The sequence below is a fragment of the Nicotiana tabacum genome, chromosome 5 (assembly GCF_000715075.1).
Source record: "Nicotiana tabacum cultivar K326 chromosome 5, ASM71507v2, whole genome shotgun sequence".
Classification (NCBI taxonomy): Eukaryota; Viridiplantae; Streptophyta; class Magnoliopsida; order Solanales; family Solanaceae; genus Nicotiana; species Nicotiana tabacum.
The window spans coordinates 36,260,597-36,281,160 of NC_134084.1; the positions used below are offsets into that span (position 1 = coordinate 36,260,597).

Sequence of the window (20,564 nt, forward strand, 5' to 3'; positions counted from 1 at the left end):
TCAGACTTTGTTTGTAATGTACTTAGACTATCTGTGAAGCTGTGACTCCAGTTCTGAGTAGTATTGTACTTCAAATTATGTAGCAGTATTCAGTTGGAATATTAAGTTTCGGCTTTCGCATTTTCCGTTTGTTTAATCTTATTCCGTTGTTTAACTACTTAGTATTTTACATTGTTTAATATGTTTAAATAAAATGGGAGACAAATTCACAGTATTCGGCTTGCCTAGCTTCCACGAGTAGGAGCCATCACGACTCCCAAGGGTGGGAAATCCGGATCGTGACAAGTTGGTATCAGAGCTTTAGGTTACATGGGTCTCACAGTTCACAGACAAGCTTAGTAGAGTCTGAGGGATCGGTATATAGACGTTTGTATTTATACCCTAGAGGCTACAAAGTTAGGAAGAACCTCACATTTATTCTTTCCTATCGTGCGGTTTGGTTTATCAAAGCTAATTGAATTTCTACTCTGTTATTTCGCAGATGGCGAGAACACGCTCTTCCTCATCCACTAACTAGCAGCCCGAGCCCTCAACAGCAGCTCCCACGAGGGGCAAAGGGCAAGGCCGAGGTTGTGCTAGAGGCTGAGATAGGGGCGGAGTTCAGCCCAGAGCAGCAGCACCAGCAGCGGAGCCTCAGGTTGACTTTGATGATGAGGTTCCGACCTAGACAGTCTCGGTGGGCCCAACTCAGGTCCTAGAGGGGTTTATTGCTACCCCAGTACTCTAGGATGCTCTGATCCGTCTAGTGGGCCTTATGGAGATCGTTACACGGGAAGGCTTGCTTTCTATAGCACCAACCGTCTCTCAGGCTGGAGGAGGAGCCAAGACTCCTGCTACTCGCACTCCGGAGCAGATGGCTCCTAAGTTTCAGACTCCAGCAACTCAGCCAGTTGGAGCAGTTCAACCGGGTGTGGTAGCCTAGACTGGTGATGGAGCAGCTATGTCTGTCGATGCTTTGTGGAGATTGGACAGGTTTACCAAGCTCTTCATTACTACTTTTAGTGGTGCATCTTCTGAGGATTCCCAGGATTATCTAGACAGCTGTCATGAGGTTCTCAGGAACATGGGGATAGTGGAGACCAATGGGGTCAATTTTTTTACTTTTTGCTTGTCTGGTTCCACCAAGACTTGGTGGAGAGATTATTGCTTGGCAAGACCAGCCAGATTACCAGCTTTGACTTGGGAGCAGTTTACTCAGCTATTTCTGGAGAAGTTTCTCCCTATCACTTAGCGAGAGATCTACCGGAGGTAGTTTGAGCATCTCCAGCAGGGTTCTATGACCGTTACTCAGTATGAGACTAGATTCATCGACTTGGCTCGTCATGCTCTTATCATACTTCCTACCAAGAGAGAGAGTGTGTAGAGGTTCATTGAGGGACTTATCCAGCCTATTCGACTTCATATAGACAAGGAGATGGGAAGTGAGATTTCTTTTCAGGAGGCGGCCAATGTGGCCAGGAGAGTTGAGATGGTTCTATCGTAGGGAGGTGGTCAGGGGCCCGACAAGAGGCCTCATCATTCAGGCAGATTCAATGGTGCCTCGTCTGGAGGCAGGGATTCATATGGTAGTGGCCATCCTCCTAGGCCTTTTCAGTCAGCACTTCAGGTTTCTCATGGTGCTTCAGGTGGTCGTGGTTCTCATATGTAGTATTCTGATCAGCAGTCCTACAGTGCACCACCAGCTCCTATCAGTGCATCGCCGCTTCAGAGTTTTTAGGGTCGTCAGCCCCAGCAGCCGAAGGGCTTGTTTTACTTGTGGCGACATGAGGCAAATTTCTAGATATTGTCCTCGAGCATCGAGCAGCTCTCAGCATCCGGGTTCCCGTTCCATGGTTCAGGCACCGAGTGTTCCATAGCCCGCCCATCCAGCCAGGGGTGGGGGTAGAGGTGTTAGAGGTGGAGCTTAGGTAGCTAGAGGTGGAGTCCAGCCAGCTGCAGGACGTCCCAGAGATGTACTCTAGTGTGGTAGGGCTCAGCCCCAATGTTATGCTCTTCCAGCTAGGCCTGAGGCTGAGGCTTCGGATACAGTTATCACAAGTACTGTTCTGGTTTGTAGTAGAGATGCTTCAGTCCTATTTGATCCAGGGTCTACATACTCCTATGTGTCATCTTATTTTGCACCGTATCTGGTTATGCCTAGTGATTCATTGAGTGCTCATGTATATGTGTCTACACTGATGGGTGACACTATTGTGGTAGATCGAGTCCATCGTTCGTGCATAGTTGTGATTGGGTGTCTTGAGACTCGTGTAGATTTGTTACTTTTGGACATGGTTGATTTTGATGTCATATTGGGGATGGACTAGTTATCACCTTACCATGTTATCTTGGACTGTCATGCCAAGACTGTGACCTTAGCCTTGTCGGGTTTACCTCGTTTAGAGTGGAGAGGGACTCCTGGTCATTCTACCCGCAGTGTCATCTCTTATGTGAAGGCTCAGTGTATGGTCGAGAAGAGGTGTTTGGTCTATTTGGCATATGTTCGCGATTCTAGTGCCGAGGTTCCTTCTGTTGACTCTGTGCCTGTTGTTCGTGAGTTCCCCGAGGTATTTCCTTCAGACTTGCCGGGTGTACCACCCGATAGAGATATTGACTTTTGCATTGATTTGGCTCCGGCACTCAACCTATTTCTATCCCACCGTATCGTATGGCCCTGCCTGAGTTGAAAGAGTTGAAGGAGCAGTTGCAAGACTTGCTTGAAAAAGGTTTCATTAGACCAAGTGTTTCTCCTTGGGGTGCGTCAGTGTTGTTTGTTAAGAAGAAGGACGGATCAATGAGAATATGTATTGATTACCGGCAGTTGAACAAGGTTACAATCAAGAATACGCATCCATTACCGAGAATTGATGATTTGTTTGATCAGCTTCAGGGTGCGAAGGTATTTTCGAAGATTGACTTGAGATCTGGCTATCATCAGTTGAGGATTAGGGCATCTGATGTCCCTAAGACCGTTTTCCGCACTTGGTATGGACATTATGAGTTCTTGGTAATGTCATTCAGGTTGACAAATGCCCCAGCAGCTTTTATGGATCTGATGAACCGAGTGTTCATGCCTTACTTGGGTTCGTTCGTGGTAGTCTTCATTGATGATATTTTGATCTATTCCCGCAGCCGGGAGGAGGACGAGCAGCATCTTAGAGTGGTTCTTCAGACTCTGAGGGATAGTCAGTTGTATGCCAAGTTTTCGAAGTGTGAGTTTTGGTTGAGTTCAGTTGCATTCTTGGGTCATGTTGTATTGGCGGAGGGTATTCAAGTTGATCCGAAGAAGATTGACGCAGTTGAGAACTGGCCTAGACCAGCATCGGCTACAGAGATCCGGAGTTTCTTAGGATTGGCAGGCTATTATCGTTGGTTTGTGGAGGGGTTTTCGTCTATTGCAGCCTCGATGACCAGGTTGACCCAGAAGGGTGCCCAGTTCAGATGGTCAGACGAGTGTGAGACGAGCTTTTAGAAGCTCAAGACAGCTTTGACTACGGAACTGGTGTTGGTTTTGCCCACAGGTTCAGGGCGTTATATAGTTTATTGTGATGCATCTCGTATTGGACTTGGTGCGATGTTGATGCAGGATGGCAAAGTCATTGCCTATGCTTCGTGGCAGTTGAAGATTCATGAGAAGAACTATCCGGTTCATGATTTGGAGTTAGCAACCATTGTTCACGCGTTGAAGATTTGGAGGCATTATCTGTATGGCTGGCATGTGAGGTGTTCACAGATCACAAGAGTCTGTAGTATTTGTTCAAGCAGAATGAGCTAAATTCGAGGCAGAGAAGGTGGTTGGAGCTATTAAAGGACTATGATATCACCATCTTATATCATCCGGGAAAGGCCAATATGGTGGACGATGCTTTGAGTAGGAAGTCAGCCAGTATGGGCAGTCTTACTTACATTTCGGTCGGTGAGAGACCGCTTGCTTTGGATGTTCAGGCTTTGGCCAATCAGTTCATGAGGTTGGATGTTTCTGAGCCCATTCGTGTATTAGCTTGCACCATCACTCGTTCTTTATTATTGGAGCGTATCCTAGATCGGCAGTATGATGATCCCCATTTGTGTGTCCTTAGAGACATGGTACAGCTCGAAGGTGCCAAGCATGTTACCTTAGGAGATGATGGAGTTCTGAGATTGCAGGTTTAAGTTTGTGTGCCTAATGTGGATGGACTCTGAGAGTTGATTTTAGAGGAGGCCCATAGTTCTTGGTACTCTATTCATCTGGGCGCTGCTAAGATGTATCAGGATTTGCGGCAACATTATTGGTGGAGAAGAATGAAGAAGGATATCGTTGCATATGCGGCTCGGTGTTTGAAATGACAGCAGGTTAAGTACGAGCATCAGAGGCCCGGTGGTTTGTTTCAGAAGATCGAGATTCCTGAGTGGAAGTGGGAACGTATCACTATGGACTTCATTGTTGGACTCCCATGGACTCAGAGGAAGTTCAATGCAGTATGGGTTATTGTTGATAGGCTAACCAAGTTAGCACATTTCATTCCTGTGGTAGTCTCATATTCTTCCGAGAGGTTAGTTGAGATCTATATCCGGGAGATTGTTCATTTTCATGGTATGCATGTGTCTATCATTTTGGATCGAGGTACGCAGTTTACCTCACATTTGTAGAGCAGTTCAGCAAGAGTTGGGCACACGGGTTGAGTTGAGCACATCATTTCATCCTCAGACGGACGGGCAGTCCGAGCAGACTATTCATATTTTGGAGGATATGCTCCGAGCTTGTGTCATTGACTTTGGAGGCTCGTGGGATCAGTTTTTGCCTTTAGCAGAGTTTACCAACAACAACAACTACAAGTCGAGTATCTAGATGGATCCTTATGAGGCTTTGTATGGTAGGCAGTGTCGGTTGCTAGTTGGGTGGTTTGAGCCGGGAGAGGCTCGGTTGTTGGGTACGGATCTAGTACAGGATGCCTTGGACAAGGTCAGGATTATTCAGGATAGGCTTCACACAGCTCAGTCCAGGGAAAAGAGTTATGCCGACCGCATGGTTTGTTATTTGGCTTTCATGGTCGGTGAGCGGGTATTGTTTCGAGTGTCGCCTATGAAGGGCGTGATGAGATTTTGGAAGAAGAGCAAGCTTAGCCCTAGGTTCATTTGCCCTTTCGAGATTCTTGATCGAGTGGGAGAGGTGGCTTACAGACTTGCGTTATTGTCGAGCTTATCAGCCGTGCATCAAGTGTTTCATGTGTCCATGCTTCGGAAGTTTCACGGCGATCCATCCTATGTGTTAGATTTCAGCACTGTCCAGTTGGACAAGGACTTTTCCTATGAGGAGGAGCTGGTAGCTATTCTAGACTGGCAGGTTCGTCAGTTGAGATCAAAGAGTTTTTTTATTCTGTTCGCATTCAGTGGAGAGGTCAGCCTTCTGAGGCATCAACCTGGGAGTCCGAGTCCGATATGCAGAGCCGTTATCCCCATCTTTTCCCCGACTCAGGTACTTCCTTCTTCTGTCCGTTCGAGGATGAACAGTTGTTTTAGAGGTGGTGAATGTGATGACCCAAAAGGTAATCACTTGTTTTAAAAACAAATTATATGTTCTAAGGCCTTAAAAATATCTTTTTGCATCACCTTGATTTGCGTGCGCAGTCCGGGCATGTAGTCAGAAAGCCAATATGTGGAAATCTGTAAAACATAATGAGTTTTGATTTTAAAATGAATTTAAGTTGACTTTGGTCAACATTTTTGGTAAATGGACCCGAACACGTGATTTGCCGGTCCCAGAGGGTCCGTAGGAAAATATGGGACTTGGGCGTATGCCCGGAATCAAATTCCGAGGTCCCAAGCCTGAGAAATAAATTTTTTAAAGAAAATTATTTTCTGGAATATTTATGAGTTTTTGGAAATGAAATGTGTTTAAAACTTGATGGTACCGGGCCCGTATTTTGGTTCCGGAGCTCGGTACAAGTCTTATATGTGATCTAAGATGAGTCTATGAAATTTGGTAAGAAACGGACTTGAAATGACGTGAATCGGACCGTATTTGAGAAAATTGGGAAAAAATTGAAGTTCTTAAGTGATTTCATGATTTTGATGCTAAATTTATAGTTGTCGATGTTATTTTGGTAATTTGAATGCACGGGCGAGTCCGTATGATATTTTTAGGTTGGTGTGTATGTTTGGTTTGGAGACCCGAGGGCTCGGGTGAGTTTTGGATAGGCCACGGAGTAGAATTGGACTTGGAAAAAATTGCAGGTTTCAGCTGTTCTATTGCAGGCCTGCAGGCTTCGCATGGCTCGCAAATGCGAGGGCAGGGTCGCAAATGCGAGTTTACCATCGCAAATACGATGCCCCCCAATTACTGCATTAGTCGCAAATGCGACTCCTGTATCGCAAATGCGACTTCACATTTGCGAGAGGTCTATCGCAAATGCGAAGAAGACCGGAAAATAGGCTGAGTCGCAAATGCGAAGGTCTCAGAATTCTGAAGGGGTCACAATTGTGATATTAGAGACCTGTAAATTTTCACTAAGACACATTTTCAACCATTTTTCACACTCTTTCAAAACCAAAACACCCTAGGGTGATTGTTCAAAGGCAACTTCTTCTCCAAATTGATTGTAAGTGATTTCTAACTAGTTTTCTTCAATCTTTAACATCTTTTCACATGATTTCAACTCAAAATCAATGATTTTCATGGGGAAAATTGGGTGTTTTGGGTAGAACCTAGGTTTTTCAAATTTGGGGGATTTGGACCTCGATTTGAGGTCCTATTTCAAAACAAATTATATATTTGGGTTCGTGGGAGAATGGGTAATCGGGTTTTGGTTCGAACCTCGGGTTTTGACCATGTGGGCCCCGAGGCGATTTTTGACTTTTTGGGTAAAACTTTGGAAAACTTATTTTCATGCATTAGAATTGATTCATTTAGCATTTATTGACGTAATTGAGTAACTTGTGGCTAGATACGAACGAATTGGTGGTGGAATCAAGAGGTAAAGCAATAGTTGAGACTTGAATTGTGTTCGTGGAATCGAGGTAAGTGTTTGGTCTAACCTTAGCTTGAGGGATTAGGAGTTGTGTCTTATTTGCCATGTGGTAACTATGGAGTACGACGTATAGGCATGGTGACGAGTATCTATACGTCGGTGTCAAGCATGCCCGTGAGTCTTGTATTGTAATTATTATGACACGTTGTGGTTTATTGCGCTTCATATGAGGATTATCATTATTGTTCCCTTGCCTGAATGTTATTATCACTATTGTTCCCTTGACGGGATGTTATTGTCATATTATTATTCCATTGCCGGGATGTTTGTTTGATATTATTGTTCCTTTGCCGGGATGTTGTTGAAATATTATTCTTCCCTTGCTGAGATGTTGTTATATTGCTCTTGTTCACTTACCGAGATTCTTTTGTGATTATTGTTGATTTGTAAATGGGATCGGGTGGCACGCCGCCATGGAAATATATTAAATGGGAGCGAGTTTCACGCCTGTAATGTGATATATGAAATGAGATCAGGTTTCACGCTTGCAATTAGATATATGAAATGGGAGCAGGTTGCACGCCTGCAACATGATATATAAAATTGGAGTGGGTTGCACGCATGCAACGAGATATATGAAATGGGATCGGGTTGTATGCCTGCAACGAGATACATGAAATGGGATCAGGTTGCACGACTGCAATAAGATGTGAAATGAAAGTGAATTCTGCATTTGTTTTCCTTATCATTGCTAGTAATTGGATTTTGGTTTCTTTATATTCCTCTTGAAATTCTGTTGTTATCTGTTATTCCCTGAAGCATATTTTCATCCTCCCATCTTTAACTGTAATTATCTACTTTTATTTTTCCGTTGTATATGATTTAACTGCACATGTTTATTTGGTAGTCTGGTCCTAGCCTCGTCACTACTTCGCCGAGGTTAGGCCAGGTATTTACCAGCACATGGGGTCGGTTGTGTTGATACTACACTCTGCACTGTGTGCAGATACTGGTACTGGAGCATTTGGACCGTAGTGAGGTTGCTGCCTTAAGTCCAACAGGGGACCCGAGGTAGTCCTGCAGACGTCCGCGGGCCTTGGGGTCACCTCCTATCTTTCCTCTTTATATTTTTACTTAGTCAGAGACAGACTTATGTATTTCATTCAGACTTTGTTTGTTGTGTTCTTAGACTGTCTGTGAAGTTGTGACTCCAGTTCTGGGTGTATTGTACTTCAAATTATGTAGCAACATTCAGTTGGAATATTAAGTTTCGGCTTCCGCATTTTCCGCTTGTTTAATCTTATTCCGTTGTTTAACTACTTAGTATTTTACATTATTTAATATGTTTAAATAAAATGGGAGGTAAATTCGCAATATTCGGCTTGCCTAGCTTCCACGAGTAGGCGCCATCAAGACTCCCAAGGGTGGGAAATTCGGGTCGTGACATCCTTTCATTTAAATTAAATTAATATTTATAAACTCGACCGAAATTAATCAATTTTTTCGGCTAACTCATTTAAGAAATCGACATATTTCGGTTGGTAATTTATTTTTTCATGCAAAATGCGATTAAAGAGTATAAATGAAAATATAAAATTTTGAACCAACAAATACAAATGGTCTAGTGGTAGAATAGTATTTTGTCACGGTATAGACCTCGGTATTTCTGTCTCTTATTTTTGCCAAGTTTTAGAGTTCAATTGACCAACCGAAACTGGTCGATTTTTGCTACCGACAAGTATTTTTCCAACCCACCCAATTAGGTTTGTCTTAAAATCGACCGCCTTCGATTGGTTTTTTGGTCGGAAAAAAGTTATTTTTTAGTAATGAGATATGCTAAATTAGAATGCTCAAAGCGAAACTATATCGTTTGCCATAAATTAGCTTATGTTATTTTTATGTGATTGTGATAAGATCCAGAAATCACGAGCTAAGAAAAAGGAATGAGAAACCTAAAGAGTAAAGAGAAGAATTACTCTTGAACAGAATCCCTAAAGCTCAACTGTAAATTGAGTTCAAATGAGAGAAGAGAGAAGAGAGAGAGAGAGAGATGGGTTTATTGATATTAATTCTCAAAAGTTAAGCAATACAATCATAGGGACCAAATTTATATACTAACACATTTTGGCGAGAAAGTTAGTTATAACTAACAATTGGAAGTCACGAGCAAACCCACCCACCTTCTAACTAATTCTAACAACCTTCAACAACCTAATTTTTTATTTCATATGTGAGTTTCTGATTTAGTAACTGCACTAATAGGATCGTAACAATATCCCCCCCCCCTTCAAGAATTCTTGTCCTTAAGGATTGAAGTGAGGAAACTTCAGCTTGAAGGATTGTAGGTCCTCCCAAGTGCTGTCTTCAAGTGGAGCATTCAACCATTTTACCAACATTTGTGCGACAGCCTTGCCATGCTTCTTGGCCATTCTCCTGTCTATGATGGCTTCAGGTTCTAAAAAAAATATGACCAGATTCAGAGTGCACAATAGGCAAGGTCACAGAAGCATGTGATTGCTCAGCTTCTTCTTGAGTAGTGAAATGTGAAAAGTGAGTGAATCTTAGAATGAGATTGTAAATCCAAGGTACAAGTAACATATCCCACACTAGACAGTATTTTGAATGGGACAAAAAACTTTTCTAAGAGCTTCTGATAGGCATGACCCTTCAAGGAAAGTTGCATGTATGGCCGAAGTTTAATGAAAACCCAATTACCTACATTATAAGACCTTTTAGTTCTGCCCTTGTCTGCCTGCAACTTCATTCGTTGTTGAGATTTTTCTAGGTGATTCTTCAAAGCCCTTAAGGTAGCTTCCCTAGCCTGCAAACTCCTATCAACCACTTCTAGCTGAGAATCAAAGAGCATATAAGGAAGAAGTGGGGGTTGATTTTGTCTATAGACTGCTTCATAAGAGGTTATGTTGGTGGCTGAATGACAAGTGGTATTATACCACCACTCTGATAGGGGTAGGCATAATGGCCAATAAATCTTTAGGTTTGTCAAAGGTCATGCACCTCAAATAGCACTCCAAACATCTATTAACAACTTCAGTCTACCCATCTGTTTGAGGATGATAAGCAAAGGTAGTTAAGAGTGAAACTTTCTGTAACTTAAATAACTCCTGCCAAAATTTGCTGGTAAACACCTTGTCTCTATCTGAGACAATAGTCTTGGGTATGCCATGCAACTTAAACACCCCATCCATAAAACTTTGAGCCACATTTAGAGCTATATAAGGATGCTTGAGTACCATGAAGTGAGCAGCCTTACTCAGTCTATCCACATCCACCAAAATAACATCTTTACCAGCAGCTTTAGATAGGCCTTCTATGAAATCATAGAAATATCTTGCCAAACTTTATCTGGAATTGGTAAAGACTGGAGTAGGCCAGGATATGATACATTCTCTCTTTTGCACCTTTGGCAGGTGTCACACTCTCTTATATGCTTGTAAACATCTTGTTTCATCTTTTTCCAATAAAAGCCATGTTTTATCCTCTTGTAGGTAGCAGTGATTCCAGAATGACCTCCCATAGAACTGTCATGGTAAAAGGCCAGTAGATGCTTCCTTAAAGTAGGATCAACTCCTACCATCATCTTGCCCTTCCTGCTTAATACACCACCAGTGAAGGAATAATAAGGTTTAGGATAAGAAGCAGACTAAATACTTTGTATCAGCTTCTTCAAATGTAGATCTTGATCCCAGCTAAGTTTGACAGATTCCAACAACTTTGATGAAACTCCAAGAATACTGAAGAGTTGAATGGCTTCCTCCTTTTTTGAAAGAGCATCTGGTACAATGTTTTCCTTCCCCTTTTTATAGGAGATGGTATGTCCATATCCTAATATTTCACTAACCACTTCTGCTGGTTCGGGGTAGTGATTATTTGTTCCAATAGGTACTTAAGGTTGTGATGTCTTGACCACAAAGTGCCTGCCCAAATGATAAGGTCTCCATTTCTGAACTACAATTACCAAAGCCAAGAGTTCCCTTTCATAGACTGATAGGGCTTTGTTATTTCCTGACAACCTTTTACTAAAGAAAGCTATTGGTCTGTTGTCTTGAATCAATACTGCTCCAATGCCTTCACCTTAAGCATCAGTCTCTATCACAAACTCCTTAGAGAAAAGTCAGGCAATGTTAGAATAAGAGCAGAAGTAATAGCCTTTTTTAATACTTCAAAGGCTTCAATAGCCAAAGATTTCCAGACAAAATTTCCCTTTCTAAGTATATCATGCAATGGTCCAGAAATCAAATCATAGTTCTTGATGAATCTTTTATAGTGTCCAGTGAGACCAAGAAAACCTCTCAATCCCTTTAATGTGGTCGGTTGAGGCCAATCCAACATAGCTGACACTTTTTGTTGATCCATGGTCACTCCCTCATTACTAATAACATGACCTAAATAGTCTATCTGTGTGACTCCAAAAGCACACTTGCTTTTTTGACAAACAACACATGAGATCTTAATATTTGAAAAGCTTCTTCTAAATGAATCATATGATCTGGCCAGCTGGAACTGTAAATGAGGATGTCATCAAAGAAAACCAAAATGGATTTCCTAAGATAACTATGAAATATCTTATTCATGAGACTCTGAAAAGTTGAAGGAGTATTAGTCAATCCAAATGGCATTGCCATGAATTCATAATGGCCATGATGAGTCCAAAATGTTGTCTTATCGATGTCCTACTCAAACATTCTGATTTGATGGTACCCCGACCTTAGATCCAGCTTTGAGAAATATTTGGCCCAATGTAATTCATTTAATAGCACCTCGATAATAGGAATTGGGAACTTTTCCTTCACTATATATTTGTTCAATTCCCTATAATCCACACACATTCTCCATGTTCCATCCTTCTTATTCACCATTATAATAGGAGAGGAGTAGGGACTGGTACTGTGCCTGATCACCCCAGAACTCATCATCTCATCCACCATCTTTTCAATTTCATCCTTCTGGATAGTTGGATATCTATATGGCCTTTTATTGATTGGAGCAATACCCTCTTTCAAAACAATCCTGTGATCATGTTCTCTTGAGGGTGGTAGTCCATTGGGCTCCTCAAATATGTCCTTGTACTTTTGCATAACTAAGTCTAATTCTGCAGCTTTCTCCTGGTCTTGATCTTGGGCTACTAGTGAAAACAAACTAACAGCCTCACTTGGATTCCCTTCAGTCAGTACTCCTACTGAAATCATGCATAATTCTGCTGGCTTAGCAAAGAGTTTATCCATCCTTCATGATTGTATGATCTTAGGAAGAGGTGGTTGAATACCCCTTAGAGAGATGTTCTTACCCATGATAGTGAACTCCATTTTAAGTTTCCTGAAATTCTATAAGATATCACTTAAGGTGATTAACCATTGGATGTTCAGGACCATATTACATCCTCCAATAGGCAATACCAGCATGTTAGAGTCAAAAAATACTCCCTGCATGTTCTAGACCAATTTCTTACAAACATAATGACTTTGTACCTTATTACCATCAGTTAATAATACTGTAAAAAGAGTTATGGTATTCAGAACACACCCTAACTTCTTGGCAGTGTTAAGGTCCAAGAAATTATGTGTACTACCAGTATCAATGAGTACATGGATTGCTTTTCCTTTGACTGATATTGTCACCCTCATAGTTTTGAAATCATGTGCACTATTCATGGCATGCACAGAGATGTGAGGCAAGATAAACCCTTCTGAATCAGTCTCAAGGCCTTGGGCTATCATAGTCAGCAATTTTGCTGGATCCAACATAACTTCCTCCTCCACTTCTACCACTCCATCTCCTTCCTCTAATTCTATAGAGAAAAATTTCCTCTTCTTCTTACACACATGCCCCATAGTGTATTTCTCATCACAATGGAAACACAACCCTTTGCTTCTTTTCTCCTCCATCTCAGCACTACTCAAGAGCTTAGAATTTTTGTAAGATGACTTAGAACTGTCGGGGTAAGAAGGTTGTTATTTGGAAAGGTTTGGGAAGATTTAAATGGCAGGTGGTTGTATCCTTGAGGGGATGGATTTGTAGATTGAAATCTTGGAACATTTCTTGGAGTAGGGAGGATGGGATTAGAGAAAAAAACTTGTTTCTATACTTCTAAAGTTTGCTATTGAATTTTTGCTAGGCTAATGGCTTTGGCTAAAGATCTGGGACCTAACATATTAATAGGTAGGCTAATTTCTGGTTTCAATCCTCTTAGGAAGCAACTAACAATATATTCCTCTTGAAATTCAACTCTATTGAGTAATTCATCAAAATTATCAACATAATCTTGAACAGAACTTACTTGTCTGAGACCTTTAAAATCTCTTATGGGATCACCAAAAAGCTCTGCACCAAATCTGACATAGAGGCATCTTACATACTCTCCCCATCGAGGCTATTCTCCAGTCACCTTAGACTTTATGAAACACTGATGCCGTTGAAATACCCTGCCCTCCAATTTGAAAGAAGCCAGTCTGACCTTGGATTCTTCAGGAGTTTCATCCACAGCGAAGAATTGTTCGCATTTGTACAACCAATCTTTTAACCCAATTCCATCAAACCTAGAGATAGCCACATCAACTTGATAGTTTCTGGCAGGATTGCGATTTTCAGTAGGTCTAGGAGCTCGAGCTTCTTACCTTTCTTCATTGTTTTCCAACACTGGACCATTAGGTACAAGATTTCCTCCATTGTTAATCATCATTATACTGATTTCCTCCAAAGCCTGCGCTATTCTCGTTTCTACAGAATTGGTTAGTTCTGTTACAGAATTAACCACTGTCTCCATAGATCCTTTGAGAGCATCAACATCCTTGTGTAATTCTGCCATATGAGTATTGTGATCGCCTATTTCCATTCCAAGTAATCACAGGCTCTGATACCAATGATAAGATCCAGAAATCACGAGCTAAGAAAAAGGAAAGAGAAACCTAAAGAGTAAAGAGAAGAATTACTCTTAAACAGAATCCCAAAAGCTCAGCTGTAAATTGAGTTCAAATGAGAGAAGAGAGAGAGAGACGAGTTTATTAATATTAATTCTCAAAAGTTGAACAATACAATCATAAGGATTAAATCTATATACTAACACATTTTGGCAGAAAAGTTAGTTATAACTAAGAATTGGAAGTCACGTGCAAACCCACCCAACTTCTAACTAATTCTAACAACCTTCAACAACCTAACTTTTTATTTCATATGTGAGCTTATGATTTAGTAACTGGACTAATAGGATCGTAATAGATTGAAACATGAAAGATATACTATCTCTAACCATTCTTGATAAATTAGTTCATCTCCTTTTTATCTTTCTAGTCTACAACAAAATAAGGGTCAATCACTAAATGATAAGGAACTTCTTTGTGGCTTTTTTTTAGTGAAAATTCCCAATATTGCATTACTTAAGTTAAATTTTTCCACAGAAAAGGTAATAAAATTTGCAATTTGATCCATAATAAGTTGATACTCATCTTAAGAAAAGGTTATTTTGATGCTTTAACTCCTCCTTCTCCTTCATCTTAAAATTGGTATTCCATGTTTTCAGAAGCAAGATGAATGCAAAATAATATATTTGGTTATATATTGTTTTGCATGCAAACATAAGTGCCACTTTTATTGGGATCTGTGGCATTGCTTAAAGGGGAGGAAGAAGGAAGAAGAAGAGTTTTATTTTAAGCATCTACACAATGCAATAGGGTTTGAAATGAATTGGGTTGTACCAAATTTTTGCAATCTCCTAAATTTGTCTAACTTTAGGTTGTATAAACTTTGGTTCTTTATGTGTTTCTTGTGAAGTTAATAAAGTGTGAAATAAAGTAAAAACAGGAGATCTCTTTCGTGAAAAATCACACATCTTAAAAGTATAAAAACCACGATCTATGCTCGTCAGATTTAACTCAACTTTACTAAAATAATTGTTGGGTGTGCGAACAAAATTCCACATTGGTAGCTGAAAAGATTGGGAGGCTACATATAAGGTGTAGGGATCTCTTAATGGTGTGAGGCCTTTTGGGAAAAATCGTACGGGTTTGGCCCAAAGCGGACAATATCACATTATGTTAAGAGTGTATTTGGGCTAGTTTAGCCCAAAAATTGGTATCAGAGCAAGGTCTGAGTTTCTATATATAATCTAGGGTTAAGATGTCGTCATCATCTTCAACAAAGTACGAAGTAGAGAAATTTGACGGGGGTTCTAGTTTTAGTCTATGGAAGATTAGGATGAAATCGTCCTTGGTGTTACAAGGGTTATGGAAGGCAATTAATGAAGATTTCCTGAAGAGATGAAAGAGACAGAGAAGGCAGACCTGAAGGAGAGTGCTTTGAGTGCGATCTTCATGAGCATTACAGATAGTGTTCTTCGGGAAATTTCTGAAATAACATCTGCAGCAACGACATGAAAGAAGCTGAAAGATATGTATTCTAAGAAATCGCTAACAAACTGCCTCAACCTAAAAAAGAGGTTATACAATCTCCGTATGAATGAAGGTACACCTGTTAGAACTCAGATTGAAGAGTTTAATTCAATTATAATAGAGCTGAAGAATGTGGATATCAAAATTGAGAGTGAGGATCAACCCTTGATTGTGTTATGTTCTTTACCACCGTCTTGTGATACTTTTGTCAATACGTTGCTATATAGGAAAGATAACATTTCACTGGAAGATGTTAGTAATGCACTAAAATCTAAAGAGTTGAAAGCGAGCTTTCCAGACAGCAAAATTAAGGGTGAGGGTCTTGTGATTAGAGGAAGAACACAACAAAAGGATTTTAACAGGAAAAAGTCAACCACCAGATCAAAGTCTAGAGCAATGAATCAACATTATTATGAGTGCGGGGAACAAGGTCACTACAAGAGAGATTGTCCTAAACTGAAGGAGAATAGAGGGAAGTAAAAAATAGATAATTCGGCAAAATATTATTGACACTGGCAATAATTCTGATGATAGTGACTATGTAGGGGAAGTCTGTGATTTGAGTTCTAGTCATGGGCAGAATTCTTGGGTTCTTGATTCTGGTGCTACTTTCCACATGTGTCCGCACAAGAAATGGTTTGCAACTTACAAGCAAATGAGTAGGACTGTCTATATGGAAGATGATAATCTATTACCAGTAGAGGGGGTTGGTAACATCAAATTGAGAATTTTCGACAAAATTATTAGAAATATTGAGTGTTGTCATATTCCTTGGATAAAGAGAAATTTGATTTCTCTTTCGACTTTTGATGATCAAAGGTATAATTTCACTCCGAGAATGGAATACTTAAAATGTGTAAAGGCTCCATGGTACTATTAAAAGGTAAACTACATTCTAAATTATATCATCTTCAAACCAGTGTAGTTGAGGGGGAAGCTGTTGTAGCTTCTGGGAAAAGTGATCTGAATCAGTCTCAGTTGTGGCACTTGCGACTTGGCCATATGAGTGATAATGGATTGTCTTTGTTGAGTAAGCAGAATCTGCTGAATGGGTACAAAATCAAGTTTTGAATTTTTGTGAGCATTGTGTGTTTGGTAAACTGACAAGGGTAAAGTTCAGCAAGAAGGCCGAGCATAAGACCATAGACAAGTTACATTATATCGCTCTGACTTGTGGGGTCCAAACAGAGTTCCCTCCAAGAGTGGTGTCAGGTATTTTATGAATTTGATTGATGATTACTCAAGGATGGTGTGGGTATATTTCTGAAAACAAAAGATGAGGCATTTTCGACATTTGTTAAATGGAAGACGATGGTTAAAAGGAAGACGAAAAGAAAAGTTAAGTGTCTTCTTGCTGACAATGGGTTAAAATTTTACAATTCTAAGTTCGATAATTTCTACAATAGATAGGGCATAGTGAGACACCACACTTGTGTCGGAACACCAAGATAAAATGGTGTTGCAGAACGTATGAATAGACGCTTTGTGATAGGGCACGAAGCATGCTTTCACACTCATGTGTTAGCAAAGATTTTTGGGCTGGAGCAATCAATACAACTTGTTATTTGGTCAACAGATCTCCATCCACAGCTATTGAGTTCAAAACTCCTTTTGAGGTATGGTCCGGTTCGCCTGCTAATTATTCAAATTTAAGGACATTTGGTTGTCCTGCTTATGCTCATGTGAGGGGGATGAAAAACTTGAGCCAAGGGCAAAGAAGTGCATATTTCTAGGGTATGCAACTGGAGTGAAAGGTTATAGGTTGTGGTACATAGATCAAAAGACTCCAGGACTAATTATCAGTAGGGATGTAACATTAATTGAATCTGCCTCACTGGACAGTTAGGGAGAAGGCAATGGCAGAAACCGATCGTGGTCTCAGTGACCACATAGAGCTAGAAATTAAATCTCCACTAGCTCAGCCTAGTAGTTCTAAAGTAGAGAAAGTGGAGGAGGTGCAAAATATTGATCAAGATGATAATGTTGATGGACATGCGCGACAACCCTATAGCATTGCAATAGGTAGAGAGAAGAGAGTGATCAATCCACTACAAAGGTTTGCAAACGTAGCTGATGGTAATTTTCTTGGATATGCAAATTTTATAGAGTTTGCTTTGTCTGTTGCAGAGACCATTGATGTGCTTGAGCCTAATAGCTATAAAGAAGTTATTTCTAGTCCAGAAGCATATTAGTGGGTTAGTGCTATGAGTGAAGAGATTGAGTCTCTTCATAAGAATCAAACATGAAAGCTTGTACCATTGTTAAAGGGACAGAATGTACTAGGTTGCAAATGGATTTTCAAAAGAAAATAGGGCAATCCAGGGGTTGAAGCATCAAGGTACAAGGCAAGATTAGTAGCTAAAGATTTTACATAGAGTTAGGGGATAGATTACAATAAAGTGTTCTCTCTAGTGGTAAAGTTCAGCAAGAAGGCCGAGCATAAGACCAGAGACAAGTTAGATTATATACACTCTGACTTGTGGGGTCCAAACAGAGTTCCCTCCAAGAGTGGTGCCAGGTATTTTATGATTTTGATTGTTGATTACTCAAGGATGGTGTGGGTATATTTTCTGAAAATAAAAGATAAGGCATTTTTGAAATTTGTTAAATGGAAGACGATGGTTCAAAGGCAGACGGAAAGAAAAGTTAAGGGTCTTCTTACTGACAATGGGTTGGAATTTTACAATTCTGAGTTAGATAATTTTTGCAGCAGAGAGGGCATAGTGAGACACCACATTTGTATCGGAACGCCAAAATAAAATGGTATTGCAGAACGTATGAATAAAATGCTTTGTGATAGGGCACGAAGCATGCTTTCACGCTCATGTGTTAGCAAAGATTTTTGGGCTGAAGAAATCAATACAGCTTGTTATTTGGTCAACAGATCTGCATCCACAGCTATTGAGTTCAAAACTCCTTTTGAGGTATGGTCCGGTTCTCCTACTGATTATTCAAATTTAAGGACATTTGGTTGTCCTACTTATGCTCATGTGAGGGATGGAAAACTTGAGTCGAGGGCAAAGAAGTGCATATTTCTAGGGTATGCAACTGGAGTGAAATGTTATAGGTTGTGGTGCACAGATCAAAAGACTCCAGGACTAATTATCAGTAGGGATGTAACATTAATTGAATCTGCCTCACTGAACAGTCAGAGGGAGAAGGCAATAGCAGAAACAGATCGTGGTCTCAGTGACCACATAGAGCTAGAAATTGAATCTCCACTAGCTCAGCCCAGTAGTTCTAAAGTAGAGGAAGTGGAGGAGGTGCAAAATATTGATCAAGATGATAATGTTGATGCACCTGCACGACAACCCTATAGCATTGCAACAGGCAGAGAGAAGAGAGTGATCAATCCACTACAAAGGTTTGCAAACGTAGCTGATGGTAATTTTCTTGGATATGAAAATTTTATGGAGTTATCTTTGTCTGTTGCAGAGACCATTGATGTGCTTGAGCCTAATAGATATAAAGAAGTTATTTCTAGTCTAGAAGCATATCAGTGAGTTGGTGCTATGAGTGAAGAGATTGAGTCTCTTCATAAGAATCAAACATGGAAGCTTGTACCATTGCCAAAGGGACAGAAGGTACTAGGTTGCAAATGGATTTTCAAAAGAAAATACGGCAATCCAAGGGCTGAAGCATCCAAGTACAAGGCAAGATTAGTAGCTAAAGGTTTTACATAGATGGAGGGGATAGATTACAATGAAGTGTTCTCTCTAGTGGTAAAGCATACCTCTATTAGGGTCTTACTGGATTTGGTGGCTCTTCATGATTTAGAACTAGAGCAATTAGATGTGAAAACTGCATTCTTGCATGGTGAGTTGGATGAGCAGATTTATATAAGTCAACCCGTGGGATTCATTACTCAGGATAAGAAAAATCATGTTGCTTGCTTAAGAAATCATTATATGGTCTGAAACAGTCGCCTAGGAAGTGGTATACAAGATTTGATACATTCATGATTAAAAATGTATTTTCTTGAAGTGCATATGATAGTTGTGTATATTACAAAAAGCTTGAAGACGGTTCTAGTGTATATTTGTTGTTATATGTGGATAACATGCTTATTGCTGCTAAAAGCATGTCATATATTACCCGATTGAAGAAGCAACTAGGTGAGGAGTTTGAGATAAAGTATTTAGGTGCCGCAAAGAAGATATTGGGATGGATATTACTAGAGATAGAAGGGTGGAAAGCTGATGTTGTCCCAACAGTCCTATATTGAGAAGGTCCTCAATAGATTTAATATGATAGGTACTAAATCTGTGTCTGTTCCTTTTGCTTCCCATTTCAAGTTGTTTGCAGACATGTCACCAAAAATAGACGAGGAGATGGAGCAGATGTCTAGTGTTCCATATTCGAGTGTTGTGGGTAGCATTATGTATGATATGGTTTGCACTCGCCCTGACATTTCATATGCTATTAGTGTTATGAGTAGATATATGGCGTGTCCTAGTAAAGAACATTGGCAAGCGATGAAGTGGATCTTGAGATACTTGAAGGGTACTGCAGATGTAGGCTTGACTTTTTACAAAGACAAGTTGAGTGAATCCTTAGTTGGCTATGTCGATTCAGATTATGCATGGGACTTGGATAAGAGAAGATCTCTGACAGGTTATATTTTTACTCTTTCTGGTATTGTCATCAGTTGGAAGGAGACATTGCACTCTGTCATTGTTTTGTCTGCCATAGAAGCTGAGTATATAGCGATTACGGAAGTAGTTAAAGAGGCTATTTGGCTACAAGGCTTGGTAAGTGATCTTGGACTAGCTCAGAAGAAGACACAAGTTTTTTGTGACATTCAGAGTGTCATTCATCTTACTAAGAATTATATGTTTCATGAGCGGACGAAGCATATTAAAGCCAGACATCACTTTATTTGAGACATTATATCAAAAGGCATTGTTAATGTGGAGAAAGTGTCTATGCATGATAATCCAGCTGATATGATCATTAAGGCAGTTCCATCCAACAAGTTTAGGTATTGCCTAGACCTGATTGGTGTGTGCAGTACTCAATAGAGCCCTCTAGAGTGCTGAGAGCAAGGTAGAGAGACGTTGTTCTTGTTGATGAAGAGAATTCAAGCCAAGGGGAAGATTTGTTATTTTGTGGTTTGAATTATTTCCTTGTATTTTTAGGAAACCTATAATCCCTATAGGCTTAAAAAAACCCATTGTCCTAATAGATTTGGGAAAGGAAAACTTATAGTCCTTGTCAAATTGGATAACCTTTCTCT

The 20,564-nt window shown here is 40.3% G+C and overlaps 1 protein-coding gene across 1 annotated transcript; it reads left to right on the plus strand.

The window, feature by feature from the left end:
* Positions 1-19,011: 19,011 nt before the first annotated feature.
* Positions 19,012-20,211, plus strand: LOC142180749 (secreted RxLR effector protein 161-like). The gene is made up of 2 exons (XM_075252815.1): positions 19,012-19,144; positions 19,634-20,211. The coding sequence occupies exons 1-2, from the start codon at positions 19,012-19,014 to the stop codon at positions 20,209-20,211; spliced, it is 711 nt and encodes a 236-aa protein (XP_075108916.1).
* The last annotated feature ends 353 nt before the right edge of the window (positions 20,212-20,564 follow it).